At 37.7% G+C, this 13,160-nt stretch overlaps 2 protein-coding genes across 5 annotated transcripts in view; both read left to right on the top strand.

Annotated features, from left to right (window-relative positions):
* Nucleotides 1–10,014, top strand: part of LOC114462863 (integrin alpha-5-like) — a 56,126-nt gene extending 46,112 nt beyond the window's left edge. For 2 of the 3 annotated variants that reach the window (XM_028445937.1, XM_028445934.1), the window contains 6 exons: nt 294–452; nt 2,293–2,400; nt 7,316–7,432; nt 7,596–7,697; nt 7,776–7,898; nt 9,402–10,014. In XM_028445937.1, coding sequence (XP_028301738.1) covers nt 294–452; nt 2,293–2,400; nt 7,316–7,432; nt 7,596–7,697; nt 7,776–7,898; nt 9,402–9,485 — 693 coding nt within the window. In that variant the 3' untranslated portion in view covers nt 9,486–10,014. The remainder of the gene's footprint in view (nt 1–293; nt 453–2,292; nt 2,401–7,315; nt 7,433–7,595; nt 7,698–7,775; nt 7,899–9,401) is intronic. The other variant, XM_028445936.1, reaches the window with a different exon arrangement.
* LOC114462870 (formin-like protein 20) overlaps nt 1–13,160 on the top strand; it is a 474,381-nt gene that overhangs the window by 409,486 nt on the left and 51,735 nt on the right. The window lies entirely within an intron of this gene.

The following is a 13,160-nucleotide window of genomic DNA, read 5'->3' as shown; positions in this document are numbered from 1 at the left end:
GACTGATGATAATGATCAGACCTTTGAAATATTTTAGAATTGTTGATGGTGAACTGAAATTAATACGGTAACAAAAAGATTTGATCAGAAATGTTTCCATCAAGTGATATGCTTGTGCAAAAACAAGTTTTTCTAAAAGGGGGCTAGTCATGTTGGTATCTCTAAAAAGTGTCCATTGAAACCCAAATATATACTTACCAGCCACTTATTCAGGCATGTCATGTGCATGATAGAACTTCGTGTCTTACCATCACATGTAATTGCAGAAAGTAATTTGTTTTTTTTTCTACCAGTTGGTGAATAATGGTCCAAGTGTGTTGAGTCATTCTACCTTTGAGGTTAAATGCCCTCTAAAGGCTCATGGTCAGGAGCTGCTCTACCCTGTAGAGGTGGTCACACAGGGTCCAATCAGCTGCTCCTCCAAAACCACACTCAATGCTCTGAAACTCAAGGTAAAAACACATGCACACTCATACAATAAAAAATAAACTCCACCAAATGACTTGGCCATTAACTTTGAAGTGAAAACATAATGAACGGGTTTATGTGCAACGCCATTGCAAATATGCATACGCAGCCATGGGGCAAGAGTGAAGAACACATTTCTCATGGAGTTGTTGCAGATCTCCATCTATAGTCTGAAATGCATGGGGGGAGGTCACAATTATTATTAATCAACTTTTTTATTCGAATCTCTTCAAGAACTTACTAGTTAAATAAACAATTGGCTTTTAAAGAAATTGATGCTAAGAATACTTAACAATACAATGCAACGATAGGGTGTTGCAGTCGGATTAAGTCACTGTAATTCAGTGTATTTTTCTAAAATATTTTCAATTAAGTGCAAGTAAGGGTTGTCTCACAATGTAGATTTTATTCAACATGAGTGCACATCTCCATCTTTAAAAAAAAATACCATAACGTACATTCATCAATGATAAAAGATTTGAGTTGAAGTTATTTTACAATAGCTTGCAGTTATAAGAGAACTAGAATGCATGAACACAGTATCGTTAATGTTAAAGCTGCAATATGTAAGTTTTTTTTGGTGTTATCCATATTGTAATTCAATGTGTTCTGAGTGGAGAGTGAATCTCTTCTCCTTCTCCTGTCCCTGTAAATGAGCTTTAGAAATGCAGGAGCGTGACGCTGGAATTTAGCCAATTAGAGATTTCTCTACCAACAGCGCGATCCATGAGCATTAATATTGGCTGCTCGAGCTGCTCGTCAAAAGTCTATGCGCGTTCGCGATCTGAGAATAGGGAGTCCTCTAACTCGGTGTATGCAGTGGACTGTTAGCAATCCGCTTTCAGTCAACGCGCAGTCCGTCCCGAGTCAGAAAAAGATAGGGTTAACAGATGGGATAAATAGCTTCTAAATCTAAGAGAAACATTATCTACGGTTGGGCAGGACACCTGCCCTCAAAGCACAAAGGCCTGGGCATGTCATTAAACTTTTGTTCAACCACAAAGTACATAATTATAATTGTCTAAAGATGTATATTGCTCTAGAATTTAGTCCCTATATACTAAATCCAACCCAGTGTGTGTTGAAAAATGTTATTTTCCAGATGTTATGAAAAACACACACTCACACTGTGTTCATTTGATCACCAGGACACCATAAACTTCATCCCATTACTGGCTCTTAAAGAGATACTCAACTTACCTCAAGAACACAGCTCAACTAAAAGACTATTATATGTAACGTAGTAGTTACTAGTAGGAGTGAGAGGCGATTTCAAAGCTGTATATGCAATCAAAAGCACTTGTTTAGGTTGACATGTTTGATAAACTGTGATTAGTACAATAAGTTACAGTAGTTTTATGAAGTTAAAGGCATCCAATTGTTCTGATTTGTGGAATTCAAATGTTTAGTCTACTGTCATTTTAAAAGTCCAATTTATTGTTTCCTGGTAAGTGCATATATATATATATATATATATATATATACATATATACTGGATGACACATAATGAAGCACTAAAACATGAGACTGAAATGCTATTCACCATAGACTTTCTATGGGAATGGAAATACAGAGTTAGTCTGAGATGACTACATGATACTCTGTGATGATTGGCTGGAATCTCCAACATGACGATGGACAATTTAAAGGTATATTACTGTACTATGTTTGAAGGAAAAAGTTGATACAAAAGAGTCCAAAGAACTTTCTTGCTATTATTCAGCCTTAGACCTTTCATCTATAATGCCTGTCATGTAATCGGTTGTATTTCGCTTTGTTAAGTTGATTAAATTGTATTTCCATCTCCCTCTGCTAAACATGCAGCTTCAGCTGGCAACAGGAGAGGTCCCCACTTCCAAGAAGTCCAACACTGAGCACCACATCCAGAGGAGGGAGGTGGACAGAGATCATCTGGCTGACCATTTTAATCTGGTAAGAGAACAAGCATTTATTCCCTGTTTATTACATTTGAACATATTTTGAGTTTCATTACTGAACACCTGACGTGAGCAGCTCCCTATACCCAAATGTAACTCAAAGGTAGAATCAATTTAATATTATCCAGATATACAGAAAAAAATGCATTGTCTTTATTTGGAAAATCAACCTGTAATAAAGTACAGCTTCTACATACAGTACTTCACGAGAACAAAGATCATAGTTTTTCCCACAATGCTATCAGTTTGTTCTCTTGGCTCTCTTGAAATGCTGCCAGAACTTCAGATCAGATTGGTGAGAGACATAGTGTACGGAAGCCCTAAAGGGCCATGCTTTTCTCGTGATAACGAATTCATTTCATTTGCTTTGCTTTGCGAGATAACGGGATCATAAACTAAACAATAGTGTAGTATAATAAATCATTGCAGGAACCATCATTCAGTGTAACAATGTCAGAGAAGCAGGAGCATAAAGATCACAGCATCAGGTTTCTTTTCGATCAAGGCCTGACACAGGCTGAAATAGCATTATGCCTTGCTATTACAGATAATATACACATTGGTGTAACAAAACACACACAATACATATCGTACTGTACAAGGTTATTGTACTAAAAATTCATTAACTCCTTATCACGAGAAAACCAAGTCTCGTTATCTCAAGATCTCAAGAAAATTAAGTCGTTATTACTGGAAAATGGAGGAAAAAAAATTATGAAAACATGGCCCTTTAGGGCTTCCGTAATATTGCAGACACGGTTTGTGCTATTAAACTGATCATGTGTGATCTGACACAAAGGCTCATCAAGACAACTGTTAGACCTCCTAAATTAGTTCCAGTTGTTTCTTTTGGATCAGATAATTTCTGAACTTGAACTGATTGAACGCTTATGAGTTAGTGTTATGTTTGACAAATGAACTTGTGGAAGCATTAATGTCTCATCTGCTGCAATGACTCACTACGAATAATAGCCACCAGTTAAACTGATACACCCAACAACTTCTCTTCGAGGGAAGACTTTTTCTCTTGCCACATTATTGCACCTGGAGACCCCATATATATGTGCCCCATTTATATATTGGTATGTGTCAATGATTTGGTACCACCAACCGTCGTAATATTTGACTTGCAAATAAATGAGAAATCGACTATTGTTTGTTTTTTTTGGGGGGGGATTGAAAATCGGGCTCAGAGTTTCAGCCTGATCTATTCACGAATAACAGAGGAGTAGTGATTTTAACTAGTGTACACAACAAGAAGAAGAAGAACAAAGTGAGTGGTGTTTTGAGTCCGGTAGCTTGGCCTAAAAACAGCTCTCAGTGGTTAGTCTTCTTCCCTCAAAGCTCACATAGAGTGCTTGTTGAATAGTTCTGCTATCATCACGTATGTAGAAAACTTTAGTTCGGACAAAAAATTAGACAGGCCAGGACCCCACAGTGTAATTATGATCCACTGACAAACACCTGGACATGTTAAAAAAATTATTTCTGAGAAAAAACTCACTTCAACTGGGTGATACTAAAATACTAATTATTTCACAGACATTGATTTCCAAGGGCAGAAAAAGAAAAAATAAACAAATTACTGGTTAGTGTTTTGTCTTCATTCAGGAGCATTTTGCCTTCATCAGTGAATAGTTTTTGTTCTCAGAGAGAAATTATCTTCATTGACTCAGTTATTGTGGTGTGGTTTTGATCATGTGTCAAAAAAAAGCGGCTCCTGAAAGAGTTAGTGGCCCATTTATCAAAAGTTCAGTCCGACTGGGTTTCTTCCAGGTCTTTGGACTTGCACCCTGTAGTTACTGAAGCTCATCCTGCTTGTTGAAAGAGGTAGCTGCTCTCATTCGGGAAGCATTTAAATCCTAACCAAGTTATTATTTTTAACAGAGGAAATAGGAATTGATATAATGAGCTCTGCTCAGCATCTGCCGATGATTGCTGGAATTGTTTGTGAAAGGGAGGCTATTAGATTTGTGTTCTCCAAGCATTGGTGATTGTCATTGACCATAATAACTGCAAACATGGAAAGGTCATCGCAAGGTTATATAAAGAATCATGTTGCATTTTGTAAACAGTAGTGCTGGGCTTTAAAGGAGACATATCATGCATTTACAGTAAATCCTTCCTTTTTTACATATAAATCATACAGTTGTGGTCTATATAAAGCGGAACTGCAATGCTTGGGTCTGAATTCCTCATTATTATAGCTCCCCAGACCCCTTTTCTACCCCTTTTCTGATGTGCTTCTGAGAGCAACTCATTTTGGTGTGGTCTCTTTAAATGCAAATGAGACACTTCATACCCCGCCCCCTCTCCAGGTTGTAGAGGTGACACTCGGTTCAACTCCACCCTATTCGACCATTTTTGTAGTTTGATTGAAGAGATACGATTATTTAGCGGCGCATAAACTTTTTATTCACACGTTATAGACCACAACTATATGATTTATATTTAAAAAAGGAAGGACTTAAATGCCTGATATGTCTCCTTTAACTGCTCCCCAAGCGCTACTACGTGGTTTCCCACTGTTTCTCAGGGATGGGTTAGAAAAATAAAGTTGTGTATGTACCTGTACTGTTTAGTATATTCTAATTCTTAACATCAGATTGCTCTTAAACTGTCTGTGACAAAAATGATCAGTGCTTAAACCAAACATGTTATCATCCAGATGTGAAAAGTGGTTATTTTTTATCCATTTTAAGACGAAGTGGAGGAACAACCATGCTTAGTGATATAGGTCATCCAAGTATGGTTGGTGGTTTCTCATGTGAGACTAGTAACCCTCTTCCCCTGGTCAGGGGTCCGAAATCTTGGATTAAAGTTGTCCTGGAGCCAAAAAATACTTTCTCAATGAAATCAATACAGTGTCTTAAATTATATTCAGTTAAAATGATATAGAATAAAGTTTGATTTATATTGATCATGTAAATGGAAACTTAAAAACAGTTTAAAATTAAATGAATTCTAATTTTTACACATCTCAGTTTACATGAACACAATGTTATGTAAAGAAGATTTTTTTTAGTTTATGTATTTGAAAGGCTACAAAAAGTAACTTGAATTTGATAATGCATGATCATGTGATCAACACATGCTAATTGCTCATTTCTTACCACACATAAAGCATGTATATTTAACTGGCACATTGGTGGTTAAATGAATCTGTTCCCACACAATGAAAATCTTCCAGAATAGTGTTTTTGTTGGTTTAGTTATCTTACCAGGGATTTAACATTTAAGGTTAGTCACAGGAAAGTTGATGGTTTGTAGATGTTGCAGGAGGTGAAGTAGGAAGGTGCTGAGTCATTGCACAACGTGATTTATTTTAGGTTAACAAATTGTTATATCTTGATTTTATTTGTCATTAATCATTAATAGCCTCTGTAAAAATAAGTATTTATTTCAATAGTTTTTTTTAAAGTTATAGGGAGCCATTGCAAGAGTCAAAGGGCCACATTAGGCCCCAGAGCCGCAGGTTGCAGACCCCTGCTCTGGGAGAATCACAGCTGAACATCTGGCCTGGCATCATAGTCCTTCAGTTCTGGTCCCTCCATGCTGATTCTGATGAGCGTGTACGCTCTATCGCTGAGCTCAGCACGTTTTTCCTTTTTACTGCTGCCTCCAATGTGAGCATGCACTCAGTGAAGGACTCGTTATGCCTGGCTCCGCTCACGGACCGCGCGCACTCCAAAGGAGCACATTGGTGTTTATACTCAGTGCATTCACCGATGCATTACCCGCAGCCAAGTTACGTGAGCGTGCACCGTCTGCTCACCCGCAGCACAGAGCGAGAGAGAGAGAGAGAGAGAGAGAGAGAAGTGCACTCTGTGGGACGTGACGGAGCGCTGAGCCGCTCCGTCCAAAATAAGGTCATCCATATGCACTCGCACGGATGCGACCAGATCAAATTTTCACTTGCACACACTGAAAACATACTCGCATATGCAACCATTTTGATCGCAGTCTCAAACCCTGAGACTGCAAATTCATTGTGCATGTTCTCTCCACCTTGGATATGCTTCTCTTAGGTTTAGATGCAATTTATCCCATCTGTTATTTCTCTCCCTCTGAGACCAGTACGTGGGGCGGACCTGCGCAGTCATGGACATCCATGACGGAAACACTGGAGCTTTCAGTTTAAGTTCAAGCTACAATATACAGTACATTTAATAATCAGATAAAGACAATTTTTTCCTAGTTTCTTACCAGTATTCACTGTAACATTGCCTCACTCCACGAGTCAATAAATGTCGGCCGGGTTCTGTACTGTCCGTTTAAACCCCAAAATAAACATTTACCATATTTTTGCAAAAACTTTGAATCCGTGAAAACACCAGAAATGGGTTGGAAAGTCACTGTAGCAGTGTTTATGAGGGCATATGCAAGAAATCACAGTAAGAATGAAGTAAAAACACATCCCACAATGCAATGCGCAAAACGTTACTGAATGACAACAGACAGTGTTTGAGTGGGTGTGGGTGCACTGCTCATCTTTTCCTGCACCTGATCCCAGCCTGAGACATTATCAAAATCAGAAGTGTCAGGCTTCTCAAAACAATCCATTGGGAAGTTTTCAGAACAAAAGATGCTGCTGTCAGTTGGACCAGAATCCGTATCTCCCGGTCAGTCGGGAATTAAAGTAGATTTAAGCTTAGAATAAACATAACTTGTGTGAGACCTTTAAATTGTGACAATTTTATGATTCAGACTTGCCTCACTATAAAGTTCTTATCCACACTTATTGTGACCTGCATAATTCAAACCAATATCCTTTATTTGAATAATCACAAAAAATTCTAATATTGGTTATGTTAATGCTACCTATGTAGGTCAAATGTATTCATTTGTTTGATTAAAAATGCTGATTAATATTGTTTAATCTTTTACTGTATGTCTGTTTTCATCCATAGACTTGCATTGGTGCAGTGGAGTGCTGGCAGGTGCACTGTGATGTGGGGCTGCTGGAGAAAGGAGGGAGTGCTATCCTAACAGTTCGTTCCAGACTGTGGGCAGAAACCTTCATTGAGGTGAGACAACAGGTCCATGATTCTAAAATGTCACTTTTAAAGCTGCAAGTGTCACGGAAGGAGAAAGATTGTGTTTAGTCAGAGGTAACTGGAATAAATGCTGTGGGGTTTTTTGTTGTTGTTGTTTATTTTCATTAATTATGATGTGTTTAATCTATCACAGCGGGCCTATGCCCAGTACATACTGGAGTGTTCTGTTCACTATAAAGTAGACAAAATGCCCTATTCCATTCCTCCCAAGTTTAAACCATCAGGATCCAAAAAGGTAAAAAAATTTCTATTTTTCAATTTATTTGTACATTTTAGTGCAATTAATCAAATTGTGCCTTTTCATGTTATACAGGTTTTGACTACTTTGATGTGGAACAAACCAGACAGTCACCTTTGGGTTCCTGTGTGGATCATCATCCTGGCTGTCTTAGTGGGGCTACTTCTGTTGGCCTTGCTCATATATCTACTGTACAAGGTAACAGAAATGTGGAAAAACCTAAATGAAGTGTAAAAATGTACAGCACCTTTAAATACGTGTAATCACTCTGTTAACCCAAGCATATGGGAAGTCCATATGCATGGGATAACATGGGAATGCTAAGTATTTTTCACTAATTAACAGAAGATAAACTATAAACTACGGTGGCTGAGAAGTGCAAAACACATTTAAGAATACCACAGCACATTTACAGATTAATGCAAAAACTTTTACAAATACCACAACACATTTACAAATTATTGCAAAACTTTTACGAATGCCAGAACACATTTACAATTTTGAAAACAAATATACATAATTATTAAAAAGAAATGCAAAGAGCAAAAAACTTTTACAAATGTTGAGACAGATTTACAAAGGCACATTGTAATTGTAAAAGTGTTTCCATATTTGTTCATTTGTTGTGGTCATTTGTAAAAGTGTTGTGGTTGTTAATGTGTTGTGTGAACTCACAACGTTCAAGGCAGATTGACTGTGACAGATGGAAAACACAGACCTTCCACCATATTTCACATATAAATATTGTATTTATCCATGGTTGAATCACATATATTTGCCTTGCAGTTACGCAGCGGATCAGTTTCTGAGCAGATACACATCCAGTGGAAATCCAGGGTTAAGTGTGCACGCTAGCGAGAAAGGGGGTGCATTCTACAGCACAACAGATGCTGTCTTTCAATCCCCACCTCTTCCGGATTTGCTGTGTATCTGTTGTAGCAAGGACTCAGAAGATCCCACTAATTCAGGTGTAATCACGCAATATATATATATGTGATTCAACCATGGATAAGTGCAATATTATTTACGTGACGGAAATATTATTTTAAAAGTGCTCGCATCGGGCCAAACATGTGATCAACGGAAAGGTCTGGTCTTCCCGAGTCTGAAATGGGCCCGCTGGAGGTCGCGGAAGGTTGGTGTTTTCCATGTGTTACTGTCAATCCGGAGTATTTTATTTTGAAAATAATCCCCCCTCCTTTTCCATTGTGAGTTCACACAACACATTAACAACCACAACACTTTTACGAATTCAAGGCTTTTACAAAAGGTAAAAAAAAATGAACAAATATGGAAACACTTTTACAATTACAATGTGCCTTTGTAAATCTATCTCAACATTTATCAAAGTGTTTTTCTATTTGCATTTTTTTTTTGTAATATTATGTATATTTGTTTTCAAAATTGTAAATTTTCAAAATGTTGCAATAATTTGTAAATGTGTTGTGGTATTTGTAAATGTGTTTTTCACTTCTCAGCCACCGTAATAAACACAAAAAACACCTTTTGCATGTGCTTCCATCAGATGCAGTCACACCTTTAGAAATTTATGATTTTCAGCGAATACTGAATTAACTAAAGATTTAACATTGTTAAAAAAATAGCAATGGTTTTATTTTAAAATTCCAAGACACACAATAAACTAACTTTTGCATTCAAAGCACTTAACATTGTATTTGATCTTTCCATGTCTTTTCCTAGTTGGGCTTTTTCAAGCGGTCCGATCCGTATGGTACAACCATGGAAAAGGCTGAGCTCAAACCCCAGGCATCCTCTGAAGCTTAGCTCCAAGTCAGAGCTGCTATTGTTCAGCTGGTCCAAGTAACTGGAACATGTCCCATTACCAGGGAAATACCAGGACACCCTCATAATAAGCAAACCAACCCAATATTTAAGGGACAATTGTGGGTGCTGTGTCACTGAAAGTCACACTATCTAGTGCTGCACTAAAACATCACAAAGGATGGAGACAGAACATTTTTACAGATCAGAGTTCCTCAGAGGTGTCTCTGTGGGAAGACTCAGCAAAAAGTACTCAAGCTACAGTATTTTTGACCAAAGTGGTGTATGTTTACCTAGAGTTGCATTGCTTGTGTCTGATGTTTTCTGGAAAGTTCTGATTTTTAGTGATCTGTATAACATTTGTAATTTCTGGCACATTGTTGTTGTTTTCGGTTGTTGGATGTCAAACTGTACAGTCTGCAGGATACCCCCGATGGACTGCAGTGTTTAACTTGAATCATTCCTCTCCCATATTGGGAGGTGCTTTCTCCTATGATGTAATGTATTCGTTATATTATGACCTATGGTGTTGTGGCCTAAAATAAAGCCTAACTTTGCATACCAACTCAAAACAGGTTGTTTTGTAATTGTTTTACTAAGGGGCCAAACATAGTCTCACATGAATGTTTGTAATTTAAATGTTATACACCCTTCGGTGCAGATAAATGTTGGAAAGTGGTCATTCTGACGACATCAGACGCACATTCTAACATTCTGCAAATGATTTGGTAGTTTTGACTTTGCCAAACCGTGGACTTCACTTGCCCTGGAACAGCTTGAAAAGACTGGAATAGTGGTTGAGCAGAAAGAGAGAGGTTGCCTTCTGCTGGTCAGGCAGAGAAATGTCAACCAAAGAGAACAGTTTCACATGCTTTTTAAAAACAAAGTGATGCTTGGCTGATATTGTGGGACATGGTGACCAGATTATTATTACATTTACATTCTTATCACTATATGTCTCTGCCTGCCAACTCACTGATACATTTTATTCCACCCTGATTTGACCTCATATGGCATCGATGGCGTCTGTACCACTCAGCAATTCATTGAGATGAAAACTAGCGATAAATATTAAGGTGAAATTAACATCTTACAATTATTGAAAGGTTTGGGGGCTGGCTGGGAGGGGCTATCTGCCCTGTGGGAAAGCTCTTGTTGTGACATAATATACATTGGATTCGAACAAATAGCTTTTTAACAAGTGTAAGGACTCACTCCCTCTGTCCATGGTCACATTTATTGTACTTCAGCTGTGTAGTTTATCACCCTCTTTAATCTCACTACGTAAATGGTAAATGGACTTGATTTATATAGTGCTTTATCACCACACTGAAGCAGTCCCAAAGCGCTTTATATATCAGCTCATTCACTCAATCACTCTCACATTCACACACCAATGGACCAGAGCTGCCATGCAAGGCGCTAGTCGACCACTGGGAGCAACTTAGGGTTCAGTGTCTTGCCCAAGGAGACTTCGACACATAGTCAGGGACTGGGATCGAACCCCCAACCTGCACAATAGTAGCATCATATTATAATATCAGCATAACAACAATCCCTTAGCTCTAATCCTTTATTTTGATGTCCCCTGTTAGAGTAGAGAAAGATAGTCTTGTGTAAACCTGAGATTGCATTCAGAGAGACAGTCAGAGGATTTGCTTTGCTGAATCAATCAATCATTTTATTAACAGATGAACAGAAATTAATCAACAACAATACCAAGTCTATATGAAGAACAAGCACTCGTCCTACACAGCTGTGGTCTGAACCAACAGGCCCCAGGGGTCCTCTGACTTCACCCCGAATGTTGTTTTCTCAGCATTTTTATCCAGTTTTGTCTTGGCCTGACACATGGCTTCTCATGTGTCTTCTTTTGTTATGAGACGTAAGGCATTTGTGATCGTCAGGGTCAAAAACATGAGCTCATCAGGAGATAAAGACATGTACACGTTTTTTGGGTCAGACATAATTCAAAAGCGGAAGAAAATGGATGGATGGATATATATGAGTTGTTTGATGTGTATAACGTTTTAGTATTTAAAATAGAACGCAAACATTTTTACATATTAATTGTTTTGATTTTTTCCCATCAAACTGTCTTTTATCTGACTGTCCCTGACGTCGTTTGTATCTGATTGTCTCATTGCTTACGTGCAGCTTGTGTTGTTAGATTTAGATTAAGTTCAAATCAATGTTATGAAACTGTTTCTCCTTGTCCCATGAAAATAGGCTTTGAAAAAAGTGTATTAACAGGATTATTGAATGTAAGGGCATTCAGTGTAAAGATTTTGAATTATACTCAAATAAGAAACCATGAATAATAATTCATATTAACACCCCCCAACTCCTTATTCCTTGTTTTTTCCCCCTCACTATGGTGTAGCACTGCCCTTTCTTTTTACATTTTCTGCTCTAATAAAGCTTAGCTTACCTTTCTTTAGAGGAGACGTGATAATAATTTGTTGTACTTTATATTTTAACAAAAAAGAAACATGCAAAGGATTGTACTATATAAAGTATTAACATTGGATTTTTTTAATTTTTATTTAATGTGAATTCAGCCTGAGCAATATAGCACTTTAGAGCGATTAGGTCTTCATTTTCCTTCAGCGGTTTCTTCTTCAATCCATCAAACATGCATGTCTATTGTAGCCATTTATAACTATGGTTTGCCTTTCCAATCATCACTTTTCAATGATTTATTTTTTAAATGCCTAAATGTAGTGAAACTAAAGAATCCATATTGATTCTAAGGTAATACTCCATTACTTCCTATCTTATCGCGAGATAGGGATGGGAATTGATAAGAATTTAGCAATTCCGATTCCATTATCAATACTGCTTATCAGTTTGATTCCTTACCAATTCTCTTATCGATTCTCATTGGGTGAGTGGATGAAATAAAGGGCTTCTATGGTTAAAGTAAACAACATTAGACAGTGGGCACCCTTTTCTGGTTGAACGTTGCAAATGAAAGGGTTTGGAAATACTATTTGTCAATACTTCTGCTTAAGGGTGTGCGATCTGATAATATTAGATCGTTAAGAATTACAACATGACGACAATCTCCCAAATCATGGAGATCGTAAAACCGTCTGTAGTTCACATTTTAACCCTTGTGGTGCCATGTCTGCGTCATATGTCTGTGGTCCATACACAGAACATCCAATGTTTTTTTTTTCTCTGCCAAATCACACCATTTGCTAGTCAGCATGTCATCATTACAGACATTATAGATTATTAAGCGCTTAAACAGAGCAGAAGTACTCTCCGCTCCCTCTCCTTCCCAGTCCACGGACACACAGAGATAGCTGTGCTGCTTCCTCCATGTTAGCGGGTGTCTGTCAGAGGCTCAGTGCAGATGTCTGTCTGTCTGTCTGTTAAACTCTATCAGTATCAATGTTGAAGCACTGAAATATGTTTGAGAAAACACTGCATGTGTTTCTCTAACTAACGCTTTGTAGCTCACGAGGCTGTTTCCATATTCTTAAAGAGACAGTGTCCTGAATGTGATTTATTTTAAAAACAACTTTCAGCAACTCAGAGCGGCCCTGAAAAAAGCAACACTACATAATTTAATCACATTTCAGCCTTAATGAAGGAAAAAGTCAAAAGTGATACAAAATGTTGATATTATGGAAGCCCGATGTCGCCACTAAAAAAAAAAATGACCAAGGA

This window comes from Gouania willdenowi, chromosome 5 (assembly GCF_900634775.1).
Source record: "Gouania willdenowi chromosome 5, fGouWil2.1, whole genome shotgun sequence".
Classification (NCBI taxonomy): domain Eukaryota; kingdom Metazoa; phylum Chordata; class Actinopteri; order Blenniiformes; family Gobiesocidae; genus Gouania; species Gouania willdenowi.
The sequence above is the reverse complement of the archived record's forward strand: the minus strand, read 5'-3'. Positions and strand labels throughout refer to the sequence as shown.